This window comes from Siniperca chuatsi, linkage group LG20 (genome assembly GCF_020085105.1).
Source record: "Siniperca chuatsi isolate FFG_IHB_CAS linkage group LG20, ASM2008510v1, whole genome shotgun sequence".
NCBI lineage: Eukaryota > Metazoa > Chordata > Actinopteri > Centrarchiformes > Sinipercidae > Siniperca > Siniperca chuatsi.
Window position 1 is genome coordinate 11756248 of NC_058061.1, and position 18019 is coordinate 11774266.

The 18019-nt window shown below is 37.9% G+C and overlaps 2 protein-coding genes across 5 annotated transcripts; one reads left to right on the plus strand and one right to left on the minus strand.

Moving 5' to 3' along the window:
* The first annotated feature begins 1252 nt into the window (after positions 1–1252).
* On the plus strand, positions 1253–11203 carry casp7 (caspase 7, apoptosis-related cysteine peptidase). 3 transcript variants are annotated; one of them, XM_044177681.1, is made up of 7 exons: positions 1253–1410; positions 1817–1935; positions 5480–5631; positions 5728–5856; positions 7819–7994; positions 8190–8388; positions 8545–11203. In XM_044177681.1, the coding sequence occupies exons 2-7, from the start codon at positions 1817–1819 to the stop codon at positions 8769–8771; spliced, it is 1002 nt and encodes a 333-aa protein (XP_044033616.1). In that variant the 5' UTR covers positions 1253–1410; the 3' UTR covers positions 8772–11203. The 3 variants fall into 3 exon arrangements, with proteins under 3 accessions (XP_044033616.1, XP_044033617.1, XP_044033618.1); XM_044177682.1 differs by having other exon boundaries at positions 8250–8388; XM_044177683.1 differs by lacking the exons at positions 1253–1410; positions 1817–1935 and adding an exon at positions 3439–4311.
* On the minus strand, positions 11154–16237 carry si:ch211-28p3.4 (E3 ubiquitin-protein ligase TRIM39). 2 transcript variants are annotated; one of them, XM_044177680.1, is made up of 6 exons: positions 15972–16237; positions 15748–15843; positions 14241–14468; positions 14087–14106; positions 13289–13431; positions 11154–13073 (listed from the first exon to the last, which is right to left on the minus strand). In XM_044177680.1, exons 1-6 carry the CDS (start codon positions 15981–15983, stop codon positions 12496–12498), a joined length of 1077 nt encoding a protein of 358 aa, XP_044033615.1. In that variant the 5' UTR covers positions 15984–16237; the 3' UTR covers positions 11154–12495. The 2 variants fall into 2 exon arrangements, with proteins under 2 accessions (XP_044033615.1, XP_044033614.1); XM_044177679.1 differs by having other exon boundaries at positions 15948–16236.
* Positions 16238–18019: the final 1782 nt, after the last annotated feature.

Here is an 18019-nt window from a genome sequence, read left to right on the forward strand (position 1 = left end):
TACTTGTACTCCACTACAATTTGGAGGCAAATCTTGTACTTTTTACTCCACTACATTTATTTGACAGCTAAAGTTACTAGTTACTTTGCAGATTTAGATTATTAATACAAAATATAAGTCAACTAAAAAATTATGATGTATTATTACAGATTAAGCTACCCGACAGTATATAAAGTAGTTAATATTAGCCGCACCTTTACCAGCCAAAACATTAAAGTGATGTACACATTAATACTTCACAAATGAGTACAAATTACAGTACTTGTACTTTTGTGCTCTTACTTGAGTAAGATTGTGAACGCAGGACTTTTATTTGTAACAGAGTATTTTACACTGTAGTATTGCTGTACCACTGGTTGACACATACAAAACATTTAACTCTAAGAAATATGGACATACAAGAAGAGAATATATAAACATACAACTAAACAAAGACAACAATTAAGCAAACATAAACATAAAGCTTAATCTAAAAAAAAGAGAGAAATTAATTCCGAAAAAGTCAAGGAAGCATATTGCCTCATCAAAGTACAAAAGTTCCTCAGGATCAAAACCGCATTGACACTAAGGAAGAGCTGAGTGCAGTCGATTCATCTTGTTTTTAATCATGAAATAACTGTAATAAAAGCTTTTTATCTCTTGTACCTTTACAAAACAATGTGCCTTGACGTCCTGGGGAATTCATAAATTTTTTGTGTGCGTCAGGAGCGCCTGTTTTGTGTCACAACACTGTCAGGTCTATAAGAGTAAGCGATGCAAATAAAGCTGGAATAAATATAGTACAGCTTGGTCATGTATTGTTTATACAGTCTGCTTAGACTAACGTTTGATAATATGTACATGTTATTGCACATGTTTATAATAAAGGTAATTTGAAAGAACAGTAACATGATTTGATATTGCACAGTATTAAATTAATTAATAACCCCGTCCTATCACTACAATGTTTTTCTCTAACTCTTCAGGGACTTTGCATAATTGAGGTGGTCAGCCAACAGTGAGTGTATGATGACCATACAATGGCATAGGGTATTTCGATACTCTTTTATTTAATATTCTGATGGATCAAAGGTTTTATAATGGTTTTAATTTTACATATGTATATGATACAATTGTCTGTATTCTGATTATTACAATTGTTTATCGATCCTGATATGTTGGATAAGCTGTTGGAATTGATTTTAATGTGACTGTAACTGGGCTTTGCATGTTAATAAGAATATCAAATGAGGCAGACCTGAGTGACGCAGGGCTCTGACGTGGTTACGCACCTCAGAGACGTATTTTCACTTTCAAGTTGTCTAAGGAACAGAAACTCGGTGAAAACTGTGGAGAAGGAGAAACGAACCACGGTCAACTTTTCTTTTGCAATAGCTAAGTTGACAAAGCACAACACACGAATAGTAGAGTGTAAGTTCATGCTAACGTATCCGTCCCTAAGTTGAAAATAGTAGTTTTTCGTTAACGAGTTTTTGGCTATATGCTATATGTTTTTGGCAGCTAACAAGTTGGATTTAATAACTTAACGTATTAAACTGGTGATTAAACTAGCTCTTAATTAGAGTTAAGCTAGAGTTAAGCTAGCTATAAGTTTGTTTATACTGCTTTTAACCCGTTTGAACAACCCCTGAGCTGTGTTGACGATAGCAGTGATTGGGAATAAGGAAATGAAACGAAGTTGCCGTTAAACGAATGTTAACATTAGCCAAAGCAGTAACTTAGCAGTAATTTAAAGTTGATTTCAAAATATACTGTGCAGTAAGTTAATCAAACCATGACGTTAAGCTAAAAAGCAATACGTGTGTTATAACCGCAGATGGCTGGAGAATCTGCTGAGCCAACTGAACTTGGAGGTGAAGTTGAGGAAAGGAAGCTGACAGGAGACGAGACAGACGCCAAACCTGACCGCAGAGGGAGATTTCTTCTGTTTGGGAGGTGACTTCCTTTTCAGCGCATTCAATACAACTGCAGAGCAGAAACTCACATAGTTTGGGCCATAAGGAATGGAATTTACTTCAAATTCACTTTATGAGACCATTTTTAAGAATATGCATGTTTTAGTGTAGCTTTCACTTTCGTTATTATTTCCCAGTTAGTGTATGGGAATTTAGTTATTTCAAAAGGGGACAAGAAAAGGGTTCTTTATCAAACTATATGTGGCCTAATATGTGTTCATTTTGGTTGTTGATATTTTGCTGGTGATTCTTGCCATCTGTTCTAATTTATTTGTAAAACTATTGCTGTGGTGCTACACCACTTCCAAGTAAACCAAATGTGCACGAACACTCATATTTATTTACACCAACAGTAGGGCTGCACAATTAATCGAAATATTAGCGGAATCGCAATATTATCAAGTGCAATATACAACTCGCAGAAGCTGCAATTTATTGATAAAGGTAAAATGTGTGACAGAACAGTATTATAATGAAGTAGAGTAGTACTGCAGAGATGCCCTGACCTACAAATCTTGTTCTCCAGATGTAAGAAAACATGTTTGTTTGATACAGACCCCAACAAATGTCACATCAACATGATTTTAATAGTTTTTTCAGGGAAAATGAAAATTGTTATTCAAAAATGATCTTTCCCACTAATTGTGAATCATATTGCAATTGTGATGTGTCAAATGTGTCAAAAAAATTGCAATATGATTTTTTCCAACAGTCATATCTTACAATGAAAAGAGATTAAAAAAACTTCACATAACTGTGCACTTTCAGTAAGATCGACTGTTCTTTGTACATGAAGGTGGCATTGGTTCCTCTTAACCCTCAACCATTCAAAACTTTTAAAAATTATAAAATATATACCCTAGATTTGACACAGCAAAGTTTTGGCTAGCCTAATTATTCTAATGGGGCAAGGTGTGTGAAAGCAATCTTAAACTCAATTTTGGGACTGATGTCAGTCCTCCAGTGGCTATATTACATGGCTGCTCAAAATTAGACTGTACTACAGCAAAGTCTAAAATCATGGATATGTGAATTCAGATATGATGTAGAGTATGGGCCCTGTCACAGTGTCTTGTGTTTGTTTTTTAAAAGTGTGACCAAGCCATTACTGACTGACATGAGGGAGTAGCCTCTCTTTATTCCAGTCTGACTCACAAGGTGGCACTGTGAACCTTTGTAGCGGGGGAACATGTCAGCTATGTTTCTGCCAGATACTGGTAATCAAACACAAAGCCTGTGTGCTCTGTGTGGCATTTAGATTTCTACCCCAAAATATCAGGATAACAATGGGCAATTTGTTATTTTTTTATTTTTAAAAACCATTAAAAGAAGCATCTCAGATGCTTTTTGAAATTGGCTGAAGACAAAACATGACCATCGTCCAGGAGTGTTCTATCGTAGAAAAGGTTTCAGTCGTAGTCATCTGGACACTGTTTTCAGAATCAAGACGTTTCAGCTCCCATCCGGAAGTCATTATCAATTGTGATTCTGAAAACAGTGTCCAGATGACTACGACTGAAACCTTTTCTACGATAAAACATGACATAGTTTATTAAGATATTAGCATGCATTTAATGTTTAAATGCCATATGCCTAATATGCTGAATGATATGTGTATTGCATAGCCACTTAGTAATGGCTACTTGATAGCGAACATGACCACCAAATTAAGTATTACGTAAAACTGATACCACCTTATCTACAGTACTTTGTGTCTTTTTTATTGGAAGAAGGCATGACCAAACAACAGATCAACTTGTCATCTGTAAAGGAATTGTGTATAAAGATTCTAATGATAATTGCCTGTATTTCCTGAACCGTTTGGATTTTGGCTAAATCTGGCTTTAAACCAAGACAGAAATGATTAATAACCAAGATTTCTCTTTAGTTATTTGTCGTGTGTTAAGGTATTTATCAAAGCAACGATTTTTTTAGTAATGAATGGTTTTTAGTTTTACCCCTTCTTGTGCATCCAAAGTTGAGGTGATTAGGCACTCACAGTATGTCAGTACAGGTGGATTCTGTGCTTGTCAGCAGAGGAGCAACTTGTTGCCCTGTCTGACCTCAGCAGGGAGCGAGGCGCAGGGGCCATGTGTGAATAGGCCTTTAGAAAACACTGGTGTGGTGGCGAGGCTGCTGACTCAGGGGGCTCACAGTGCGCCGCCCCTGTCCTCAGCACCTGCTGGCCCAGTCAGGTCTCCATCCAGTACAGAGAGCATGTCAGTATCCTAGCACACAGCCAAAAATTAAGCTGCCAGGTCTGGAGGAGCATACTCTTTTAGGGGAAAGAAAAGAAACAAGACAAAATCAACGCATTTCAGATGCAGAGTGGCGTAGCGCTTAATGACGAACCCAGGTAAGACGGACACAACCGCCTCATATTCCTCTTCACCGTCCTCCTACCTGCTCCTCCTCTTTCTGCCATGCCCAGCCCTCATTGAAACAGAGTTTCGGCTCTTTGCCCACCCTCGTGCAACAGTTTGGTACAGTATGTTGGCACAATTTGGAGGTGGGAGGTGGGCTTCAAAAAGTTCTGGATCACATGTTTATTAGAACATGGCTGGGCTGCCTGTGAGTGTATGTGCATGAGACTGTTAGTGTGCATTGCTGTGTATTGTTCCCATGCTTGAGTAACTTGATGACTAGGCTCTTCTGGAACAAGCCTGGATTTTCTGAGCCCCCAATGGGCCACTGTTGGCTTTGCTATCTGGATGGATCGTTTAAAGAATGGAAATATGACAGGTCTGTGAGAATTGCCACTCGTGGAAGATTTCCTCTCGCTCAATCTACATTGATGTGGTTATGATTTTTTAATATCTGCGCTAAGCAAAAATGTTCTAGTTTCTTCTTTAACCCGATGGTGGATTACTGCGACCAAATTTGGCTGTGACGTTAATGCCTTATTTGAAAATGTATGTTCTCTTTGGTTTCTGAGTAAGTGGTTCGAGAGTGTTTTCAGTTTCGTGTGAGTTTTCCTTGCATTGGAAGTCTTGACATTTACTTATGTTGAAATAACCGGTATGTAGAGAAACATTGTAGCTTAAAAGACACTGTCATGATCTGTAAGTGTCAAGAATATTTTCTAGAAAACTTTTCACTTGCAAGACACTGCCATGTAAGGTAAGAGTTAACATTATGGTTGTTTTAACTGGTTAGGTTTGGCTGTGTCAAAATTCTTTTTTTTTTTAATTGAATGGCCATCCATTTGTTATTCTAATATTCATTGTTATTTTCATTCCTAATACTGCTCTCATTTATATGTTTGTTGTGTTTTTAGTTTTTTTTTTTTAGTTTTTTGTGTAAGGTCTACAAGAAGGTAATGAAGGAATATTGTCATGAATGTGTACTGTGTGTATTGTATACATCTACTTTTTATACACACAAGTAGCACTCTTTAAAAAGATCAGCTGAACATAAAACATGTTGCGTTACGTACAGCTCAAAAGTAAATAATATTGCATATTATAATGCTACCATGGACTGTTAACTGTCCTTAACATTCTGTTTCTCTCTGACTCTATTAGTAAGAAGAATAAGGATGGCCAGACGCGAGAGCAGGACTACTCTTCTGAAAGCCATTACAGAATTGTTTCACCAACATTCCAGTATAAGATGAGCCACCAGCGAGTGGGCAAGTGTATCATCATCAACAACAAAAACTTTGATGAAAAGACAGGTACAGCAAACATGTTTCAAACACTGTATACCTAATTCAACTTTGCTCATTATTATTGCATAAAGAGTGTGTATTCTAAACAGATTGTCTTGACAGGGATGAATGTACGCAATGGCACAGACCGAGACGCAGGTGAGCTGTTCAAATGCTTCAAGAGCCTGGGCTTCGATGTCTTCATCTACAATGATCAGACATGTGAGAAGATGGAGTGTCTTCTCAAAGAGGGTGAGTAGTGAAGTCCTCTGTCTTTCTGTATTGGTGCTCAAGCCACTTATCATACTTCTCTTGTTCTTTCATATGGGTACGTAACATTGTTGAACTAATGGGATGCCAATACGAATCCCAAAAAATAATATATAGAGACACCTTTTGGAAACACCATGGAGACATTTTCACAATGTTCTCTCATACTTGCTAAGGTTGTTCTGGGCGTGTTTATTTCCTCATACACTAATACTAGCTCCTTATCATGCCTTAAAAATCTCTTGTTAGGCACACTTAGCCAAAACTAATACAGTCTAATCCAACAGTCCTGCAGTCCTGCCTTCATGAAGGTTGTAATGTTCAGTTTTTGTTGAACCGGTTTTTGAGAGACATTGATTCAACTTGCGGTGAATTTGGAGGCTGTAGTTTGCGGTGATGGTGAATTTTATTGTGTTCTACTGAGAGATGTTTGTCCACCCCATTTATATAAATGTGAGTAGATTAAATATTAGAAACAGCTCTCAATGTAACACAATACAACTGAACAGCACCACAAACTAGAGCCTCTAAAATGGCCTCTAAAACAGTTTCAACAAAAACTGAACATTCTTACCTTTATGAAGGCAGGATTTATTGCAGGACTGTTGGATTTGACTCAATTAGTTTTAGTCAGCTGTACCTTATAACTGGCAACTGTGTGTAATGACAGTAGAGTCATAGTACTTGGAACATTATTAATGGTGGGAATGTGAAAATGTTTCGATTTTAAGGTAAGTTAAGAATCTCAGTGTCAGACAGACATCTCCTTACTTTGCAAACATATTGTTTTGCTATAGATAACATTTGTTATCAGCTCTACCAGATTCATTAGTTTTAATATACATACAGTGCAGTTATGTGCTAGTGAAATTGATTCCCCTTTAAGTTGCAGTGTGATCTACATGCACAAGTTCACATTCAAGACTCTTTGTGACTGTTGCAGTATGTTTGTTTCTTAAAACTGCCAGGTCAGACAGCAGGTAGTGCTGTTGTAAAAGTAATTACATAAATCCTACTGAAGTTGCTACCAATTTGGCCAAAAGGTATTGTGTCAATTCTGTGTCACTGATCAGAGGACTTGCAGGTCCACTGGCTAGATTTCATGACAAGATGTACAAGTCGCCTCTCATGGTCATATGCCCTTGGGAACACCAATAAACTTTCTTGTTTAATATGATGTGACATTTTAATGGCTGTTATTGTTTAGAATCTGTACACATTTTGTCCAGGTAGCAGTGAGGCCTGCTGACGATAGTTGGTCAGTTTCTTTCACAGGTCTGATCCACGATTCATCACTGCATCCAAAGCAAGATACCTTTGCAGCTACAGAATAGATAGACCTCTTGACCTTTCCCCTAGTATAATTATCAGGCCACAATTTCCCATTAGTACACAAGAAATTTCAAAATCAAATAGATTGTCATGAAGTTTAACCAGCACATTTGTGTTCCATTGCGCATGATCCTCCAGTGCAGCCCTCTGGTTCACATGTCATCTTTGAACATGAAATATCTCATTATAGGCAGTTTGCCATGGAATTTGCTCAGCACATTCACGCTCCTACTGGGAAGAACACCACTGTGTGTTAGGGTCAAGCAATATGCTGAGGGGCGATATTTTATTTAGATTAGAAAATTATAACTAATTTAAATTAAATAATATGCTAAATTTAAATGACACCATAATTTAAAGTCTTGTATGGTGTTGTTATGTTCCTCAGAGGAAACTATGTAGAAACTGTATATTTTAAACTCTTACTGTAACTGTTTACTTAATATTAGTTGCAACTTCAAATTCTTCAAGAATCTTGATGGACGAATAACAGGCTAAATAAACTCCAAACTGGACCATTAAGTTACTTATATTGCTCACTAAATTAGAAGCTTAATGAGGCCAGAGCCGAGCTAAGAGTTGAGTGTTTGTTTGTGTGTGTGTATGGGTCAGCCTCGGAGGAAGACCATAGTGACAGCTCGTGTTTCGCCTGTATCCTGCTAAGCCACGGTGAGGAGGGCATGATCTACGGAACAGACGGAGCCATGCCCATCAAGACCATGACCTCAATGTTCAGGGGGGACATGTGCAAAAGCTTAGTCGGAAAGCCAAAGCTCTTCTTCATCCAGGTACGAAGTTCTGAAGACTTTCATTTAGAAATGGAATAAAAAAGATAATGTGATTATGTAACAATAATGTTACCAGTTGTTAATTAACGTATAGATTTTGTTGAGAAGACAAGCTCCCCACAGACAGATGATAGTTGTGTAAAATTTTGCCCATCTCAGCTTTTAAAAACAGTTAATTTTTAATTGCTTCACCAGGTCATCGTTGAGAAAGCTACTCAGGATCACAATGAAATGTCATTTCATTTACTTCACCAGGCTTGCCGGGGTTCCGAATTTGATGATGGTATACAGACAGATTCAGGTCCGCCAAACGATACCTTGGAGACAGATGCTAATCCAAGACATAAGATCCCTGTAGAGGCAGATTTCCTGTTTGCCTACTCCACTGTGCCAGGTAAATCACATTTTTGAATTACATATTTTTACTGCCAAATAAATGAATGCTTGAAGTGAAAGCGTTTTGGGTATCTGTGACATACCTCTGCTTGATATATCAGAGAGCAGACACTTCGGAGCCAAGTTTCAGGGCTGACTAATTTTGATTTTCCAGGGTATTACTCATGGAGAAATCCTGGGCGTGGCTCTTGGTTTGTCCAGGCACTCTGCAACGTCCTCAACGAGTTTGGCAAGCAGCTGGAGATAATGCAGATCCTGACACGGGTCAACTATATGGTGGCCACCAGCTTTGAGTCCTGGTCTGAAGACCCACGCTTCAGTGAGAAGAAGCAGATTCCCTGCGTGGTCTCTATGCTGACGAAAGAACTGTATTTCAACTGACCGCCAGCCTAACTGACTGTACTGTACAACACCACAGACTGACTGACTGACTTGACCGACTGTTTCAGGTACCGACTAAGCGTTCAAAGCATTCAGGGATGATTCAGGCCCAGCGGGACACTGCACATTTGGAGCACATATGACATTTTGCATGTGTAGTTGGGCCCGAAAACAAGCACTCCGTGAGAAAAAAAAACATTTACAGTGGCACTCCTCGTTCATGTGTTGATGGTGAAACTTCTTCCTCTTCTTCAGGTTATTCTTTGGAATAATGGCGTCACATTTGATCTGATCTTTTTTTGACAGGCATTGTGAAATATCCATGTTATTCTTCCAGCCCGGAAAATTTGCTGCCAGTTTTTGTGGGTTTGGGGAATCTTATCTGAATATGTTTCTCTCCATTTTCCAGCATTTGCAATAGATGTTGAAAGGAACTATATAGAGTGGACAGGAGTCTTCAGGCTAAACTTAGCTCTTCTAGTTCTGACAAACTGAAAGAATTGACATTTGGTGTTCTGGTCTAATGCAGTCCAATGCATCAATCTTGTCATTTTGATTTATCTAATATGATTTTGCACAAACAGCCTAAATGAGGGCTCTTTTGATGCACTAGTCTGTCTATAGAAATCCCCACTAGGAAACTGAATAGAGTGATTACAAACCCTTTGATTGCCATAGGAGAGATGAGGGAGCTGCCTTGATTACAAACCCTGTCCGATGCATTGTTAGAGGGGGAAAAAAGCATCTGGAAAGTGGATCAGATCATTTTCAGTTATCTGTGTTTTAATGTTTTCAGCTGTCAATTGTCAAAAGAAAGAGACAAAAGAAAAAGACAACACTCCTCTGAGCAGAAACATGTGACAGTGTTTTTTGCCAAAGGTTCAGTGTCTCAGCCTTCCTAGCAAGTTTCAGTTGGTAGCAGCATGCTGGCATCCTCAGGTTCTTTAATGTCCCATGAAGTGGGTAAATGTAATGTTGTCATAAGAATGTCATATACGTATGGCTAGGAAGGTGTGCTCTTTTGCTGTGTAGTGATTAGTTGTATGGGATTTTGGGTCAAGTGCGTAGTATATAGTCCACTCCCATAAAAGCAAGGGTTATTTGCAATTTGCCAGTTTTCTCAATGTGATGTTGAAGACTTCACTTGCTTGTTGTTCAACCCAGAGTAAGTGAAGTTCATGTATTTGCACATGATCAAAATTACGCACGTGTCTTATTAGTCAAGGTCAAACAAATCAGTTTATGAATTTCCCTTTCTTAATCTTTAAAGTTAGACATTCCTCTTGAATATCTTTAATAGATAATATGATACATGCTGTTGGATTGTTACACCAGAAAGAGAACTTAAGAATGTCAAAAACTGTGTCATAAATTTGGGAAATATTATAGTGTAAAGCTGGACTAGGGCCCAAAGCACAAATGCCACATCATATCACTGTATATTAGTGTTGTCATAACATAAATTACACTTTAATAAGATGTACCCAGCAAGGTCTTCCTATTTATATTAAAATTGATCTTTGATTTAGAAAGATCTAAAAACCCAAAATTGCTTTTCCATATAATTTTTAAGCACTTAATGCGCGTTTTGTGCAAGTTTTTTTTTTAAACAATATTGCACAATTTAGTAAATGAATCATTATCATTGAGTTATATGGTAAAATCTAAAATATATATTTTGAATATAATAGACATTTGCTGATGGTCATTACAACTTACATAAAGTTTGTTTCTGCAAATACACTGTGTTATTGTTATTGTCTGTCAATCACAGAGGCAGCTATTACTGGTGGTGACAAGTCTGAACATACACAAACCACATGTCCACAATACATTCACTCATTGTTGCTGCAATGTTTTTACATTATTCACATGATTGCATGTGTCAGTAACTTAGGGGAAAAGTTCAGCATTAGGTTTAATTTGTCATTATATTTTCCTCTTTTTACTCCTTGTATTTTTTTATCAGTCGTTTTTTTATTTTGATAACACTTTTACATAATATTTATAGTTGCCAGAAGTGTGATCAATACTGGCTTAAGTTAGAGACATGTCCCATTTACACCCAGTGCACTTGTCCAATATAGCCACAACTCTTGAATCCTCTCGACACATGGATCTCTGATTAGTGATGTGGTGCCCAACCTGTGCTGAAGGAGTGTTTGCTCCACTTGTTTTGGATTGGAATTGAAGGAGGGAAAAATTTATTTTTAAGGGTAAAATTTTAAATGCTTTCCAGTGTTAAATGCTGTTGTCCTCAGAAATATATTTGAAAAGATTTGGAAAAATGAATGAATGAATTTCATTGAAAGTATAATCTGGCCCAGTTTTTTAATTTTATTTGGGGCAATACCTTGTTTAAATAACTTCAAAACAGAGGAATGCTTATGTAAACATTTTATTGTATTAAACATGAAGAATTTATTGTGTAATGAGTTGTGTGTCACTTTTCTTGCACATCTGTAAACACAGACACATATTGAAAGGCTGCTGTTTTTTTGTTTTGTTTTTTTTAAGATAAGGAAGATGTTTGGAATCGGTAAATAATACACCGAATGTCACTTGAACAAATATTGAAGACACTAAAAACAGTTTTTTCAGCAATCCATATTTCTAATAGTAGACAAACATCTTCAGCTTTCTATTAACACTTAAAGGATAAGGTTGGCGATATTCTAGTTTTCTTATTGTCAGCAAATATCACGAAAAGACCAAAACTAACAATGAATTGATCTTACTAACAAGTATGTCTGTATAGCTAAAGCCTGATATAACTTATTGCTCTGTGCAATAGAGCTCTATTTTTGTCTAAAAACTATTAAAACACCTCAGTGAGCCGCACTATTACACTGAGTGACATGCTGCTTCATTATGATAAATATGGGCACTAGTTTATTTTGAGTCGAACGCACATACACCATCATGCTGATATAAATACTCACTACAGCATCAAATGTGTATTAATCCACAGCTGAAAATAGTATCAGTAATACAGTTTGAGTAACATTTGATTAAAACTACAGTGCCCAGTCTTTTTAAACAAAACTATAAATTTGTAACCCATTTTTAAGGATTTACATCTTTGGTTGGGTCTGAAAATCACAGACAGGATAGGCAAGTTCAAAAGTATTGAGAGGCAGACAAATGCATTGTTGGTTTTGGTATTTTCATTGTATTTGTTGACAATAAGAAACATATAGAATATTACCAACATTATCCTTTAAGTTCAGTTTCCTAATTAATGATAGACAAATCCAACTTCTTGATTGAGTGTTAAAAAGCAGATCTATCTTACCAAATTAAAGGTTATTTATTATTATTTCTTACTTAAAGACTTTCTTTGCCATGTCAACATCTGTCTTTTGCAATTCCTCATCTGGATATTCAGGTTCATCATAGCTTTAAAAATAAACTTTTAAAAATAAACACTGAGCGACGGTATGAAGAACAGCTCTAACATCATATTGGCTTTGGTGTGTCCTCTATAAAGAAAAGCATGAATGACTGGAAATGAACAACATGACCTGTGAATCTAAAATAAGAGATACGCTTTAAAAATGCCTTTAGGCAAATTTAAACTAGCCTGACACGCACGGTATCTAGAACTGATGTGGTGTCACAAGTTAAGAATATCAGATCAAGCAGCTGATGCTCATGAACCACACACACATTCCTGACCATTTCTGCCCCATCCTTCCTGCCCCTGAGGCATTCCTGCCCCACCTCAGAGAACAGGAGCTGATTGGGACACATCGCAGATCTTTAGGGACTTCCAGTTTGTGCCTTCGTTGTCATGACCAGGACATAATGCTTGATGTAGGGTGTCGGTGAAGGTCCCAGCGCAGAAGCAGTGGAGGGGGGTCATGGTATCAGCTCCTAGAAAGCACACCAAACCCCCAGGGAAGCTGCAGTATACCCCGATGCGAGTGAACTGTTTTCCTGCCAGCAGAGGCAGCTCATGCTGGACACCACCATGCCAGGCTGTGTAGTCTCCATTAAAGTATTCCACACACCAAGATTCTTTGCCTCGGCCCAGCCAGGAGTCCTCCTCGCGGCCCTTGCGTGGGATGCATGGGTAGGTGAGCCCCAGCTCCCAGTATGTCTTCCCACTCACCTCCACCTCCCAGTACTGGCGGCCCTCGCTGAAGCCTTGCTGGCTGACTACATTTAAGGTGGTGTCAAAGCGGGAGAGAGTCTCTGGGACATCCTGCCAGGTATCGGTGTAGGTGGCTGAGTCGCCCTTGGGAGAGATGATCAGCTTGGGGTGGGCAGTGTCAGCGTCAAGGACAACATCTGCAGAATCTGTGTGAGAAACATCAGAAACATTCAGTGTCTTGGGCGAAATATTCTGCAGATGAGTTGTCATGTTCTCCCCACAAGTTCACAAGCGAGACAAACACTTGACATTATTGTTATTACTGTCAATTAGGCTAACTTACAGTAATTGTCATCTTTGACATAGCTAGGAGAAAAAGTCCTTAACTCGTCAATCTACCTGTCTTTTTGCGTGAACTCACAGCTCTGAAACAGTTTCTTGGTGACAGGGACCTGGGATCTGATGAACAGCAGCAGGTTGATGGTAAGACTCAGTAGTTGTTCGCTCTTGAACTCATCCATCTGAATCAGGTCAGGGTCAGTCAACTTCAGAGTCTCAGCTATTCTAATTTCAGACAAAAAAAAGGAATTGATACCTCTTGCAGAGCTCCAAACCATGACGATTTGACTATCAAGCTTAGGTGTTTGTAAATTCAATTACTTAATAACCCATGGTGCGAGAGATTTCACACATATAAATACATTCAAATGCAATTAAAACATGGAAGAAGTAAGAGAAATAAAAGCATTCAAACTGACTAACAAATACTGATCATGATAATAGTGCTATACATTATGTAAATGTTCTAACACCAAATACTATTAGAAAAATATGCATGGGAGAAAGAATTTAATAAGCACTGAATTTAATCTGCAATTTGTGGTTTGAGCATGATCACATTTTGTCCAAAGAGTCTTAGTGTGTCCTGGTGGACAAGGAAGTGTTGTTTATCAAAATAACATTTATTATCAGGAAATGGGAAACTGACTGCGAGTGGTAAATAGTGTTCTAGGTGACCAGTAAATTGCACAACTTGTATTTCACGAAATCACCCCATTGGTATTTCCCGTATGTCAAAAGAAAAATGTGAGGTATATTTGGTAGCTACTGATCTATTATGATTCCCTACTGCATGGGCCTCATCTATCAAACGTGAGTACATTTACCTCACACACAAAGGTTTTGTAGAAAGCTGTTATTTCCTGAAATGTGAACATACCTTTTTTCTGTTTCAGCATTCTGAAGATGTAAAAAGAAAACATAATTACTGATCTTAATACCACTGAGTGAGCAGCTTGAGACAAACAGTCAAATTGATTATATACCCCATAAGTTGCATGAAATCAGAACTTTGAATTTGTCCTTGTGTTTACCTGACTGTCAATTTCTTGTGTTTTCACCTGGGCACCAATGTTGGACAGTTCCTGGTCCAGTTCCTGAGTGAGGTGGTAGCAGTCCTCTATCCTCTCCTCCACTAACTTCTCTGTGGCCTCGTGCTCAGTGTCCAGTTGGTTCAGTGTGATCCGGAGATCCTCATCCAGAACCCGCTTCATGTCCTCATACTTTTTCCTGATTTTCTCCTTTGCTGCATTGGTCTTTTTCTGATGTGAGTGGGCCACGGGAGTTAAGAATGCATTTGTAACAGCAGATGAAAAGCTGAACAACAAATGTAGTTACAATATCATGGGCAACAAATGCAAACAGTAAGCCCTTGACAACTAGTTCACCCTTTTTCAGGGATGCATGAATTTTGGCACTGAATTATATTAATAAGAATTATTAATATAATTCTTTACAATACTGTTGTAACAATACAACAATACATATACTCTATGCTAGCTGTTAGGGTATGGTCTGGGTTGGATGGGTTGGTTTTATTTTTTGTTGTGGCAAACCCAGAAATTCTCTCTTTGAGAACCACTGATATAATCACCTCTGAACACAGCAGGGCTACAACTAATGATTATTTTCATTATCAGTTAATCCGTCGATTCGCAATTAGTTTATACATTTTTTTGGTCTATAGAATATCAGAAAATTGTGGAAAATGCCCATTAAAATGTCCTAAAGTTGATTTCTTCAAATAGCTTGTTTTGCTTGATCAACAAACCCCAAATAATCCAGCAACAGCAAATCCTCACAATTAAAAAACTGGAACTAGGATGATTTGATATTTTTGCTTGAAAAATTACTTAAATGGTTAATCGATTATCAAAATAGTTGCAGATTAACTTTCTGCCAAAAGACTAATCGATTAATTGACTATTATCATTTCACCTCTAAAACACAGTATGTTAGTTAGGCACATATGCAACAATTAAATGGCAAGGAAAATGGCATGCTAGGAGGATTACAAAAATGCAAGAAACAGAAAGGATAACAGAGATGTTCAAAAGTGCTTTTCAGAATCATTTAACCTTGAGGTGAATGTGCTACAGCAGCACAAGGACATGCTCTATGTTCCACCTCTGTTAGCTAAAATCAAACTAAACAAGTAAAAAAAAATCCATGAACCTACAAATCCCAGTCACACAGCACGCATCGTGATTTCTAGGAATATGACCTTTGGGTTGTTTTGGAACATAATGTTCACAGACAATGACACTGATGAAACAACATGTATGTTGATTTAATACACCAAACTTCAGACCCTTCCCACCAAACTTTATTATAATTTATCTTGTTTTTTCATTTTAAGAGATCACAAAGTCGAAATTACCACCATGTGGTGCCACCATGTACGATTTTGCAGGTGTTGGCTACTAGCCAACAAGGTGAGAAAATCTATAACTAACAATAGATGTCAGCAAGCAATTTGTACTGGATTTTATTTCTACTCACAACAGAACACTGGGTAGTTAAACAATATAACAGACTTACTGTTATCTCCACCTGCTTAGCTGCCAGCTTCTTCATCCTGTAGGCGATTGCATCTCTTTGTCTCTGCAGGTGCTGCTGATGTTTTAGAAGCATTTCCTTTGAGACACACAGAATCAAAAGAAATAAATCAAGAAATCTGTTGAGGTCAGTAGTGTCACTGGCTTTTCTTCTCAAAAAGAAACCAAAGTGGAAGTGCTTACTTCATTCGTGGCCTTCCCTCCTACCTTGCTATTCATTTTCTGTTTAGTGGTGCAGATTAAACTCCACTAACCAGTGACAACACGACCACGAGGGCTTTTATAGGCCTGTCACAGATGTGAAGGCTTTGTTGTGGGGGAGGGCTGGCCTTGGCATATCTGTCCTGGTGCTCTTGCAAGCACGTGTCTCGTTTTATTAAGGAGAGAACAAGAATCTAAAGTTTGAATACAAGAGGAAGGAAACAAGGTTTCGGGCAGAGATGGATTGGGCAAATTGTCAGACTTGAGGAAGAGTTATTCCATGTCCTACTAAACAAGAAGCCCATAAGAGCTCTATTTATACCGACCTGACACTGACCTATGTGTGTGAGTGTGTGTGCTGGTAGCCTACATGCACATTTGAGGTACTTTGTGAAGGTTATGAGACATTGATGGTGATTGATGCTTTTGTAGCTCATGGACAATTCACACACAGTGCTTTTTCACAGGGTCGTTGAAGGGTCAGTTAAATTAGTCTCAGCAGATGCCTGTTTAAAATATTTACCATGACCATACGACCTTTTACATGCATAGCACAAATGGCCCATGCAGGTCAAATGCGCCAAACGTGACTGTCTCCCCTCCTGATGATGTCAAATTTCAGTCATGCTCACGGTACATGCACAGAACATGCCTCAAATCTGCTACTTCAGAGTCCGACTGACCCGTCTCCTCCTCCTTGTTATCCTGGCAAATTTCTCATCAGAGGACATGGAAAAAGTGGCACGGCACAGCAGGGCCACACGCCTCCATCTGAGCGCTACATCCACTGTGATCACTCAGACTGACATTCCCATTTGCAAGATAAAATAAGAATGAGAAATGGCATGAAACAGCCAGTTTAGAGAGAGATTTGTCTTAGATAATGCGTTGTATACAACTGTCAATACTTCTGACAAAGCATGTGTTAGGTTTTTATGCTTAAACTTCTAAATATTAGCCTTGCTAAGAACATATTGGTAACACTTTACTTTAATCCCCCCTATTTTGAATTTATAAGCACCATATAAACATTTAATAAATGGTTTATAACACACTATAATGTCATTTTTTTAAAATTAATTTTTCAGTAGAGGCTGGGGTATAAACAGATGATGAATGACAATATAGTAAAACACATGTGTAATAATATCAAATATGTTGTCGAAGAAGGAGTTATAATTGTTGACAAATACTGTACATTAATAGACATTTAAAAATGTCCATGTGTTAAAAACCGATGTTGTCAAGTAGATATCATTCCATAACAGTGAGCTTTCACTTGTGACTAATTTCATGTTTTTTTCTTCTACAGTTCTCCCATCAAAGTTCTACATTGTCACATTTTGCAAGGTTGATAGAAATTAAATTATACCTTTGAGACAAACACATCTACAATTCACTGATGATTTGGCCTCTTCAGAAGCTGTCATTTACCTGTTTGGATGCTTTAAAATCATACTATGCACAGTAATGATCTGACTTCCTTTAAATCTCACATATACTGTGGGTGCAACGGGTGCAACCAACAACCACCTGTGTGTTTTGGGGGTAAAATTAAGTCCTTGTTATTTTATTCAGCTGCTTGACCTGACCTGTCCCTGAAAACTATCATCTTACTTATGCCAGTTTACTAGCTTGCTATATGTCTGCTACACTCATTGGCCTTCTTGAGATAGCAACCTATAAATCATCTGATGTCAAAAGATGAATGTGGTGCTCTGAATTGGACCCCAGCCAATCTAACTTGCGTGCATGTTTGTTTGCATGTTTGTGTGTTTAATGGGTTTTCAAAAAGGGTTTTGTAAGATCACTTGGAGTCATAACTTCAACTATCTTAGTTATAACAGTTATAGTTATAACATGTTACATGACAGCACATTCTGTAATCAGCCATGCCATCTTATTTCCTAAAATGTCAAAAAGGAGTGAATATTCTCCAGTGTTTCTTCAGTGGGAACTAGTTCTTTAAGGAACCCTGTGTGGAATTGTGCAGCTAAACAACACAGTAGGTAAAATGCAATTGACGCAAAGAACCAGAAACTCCAGTTACCAGT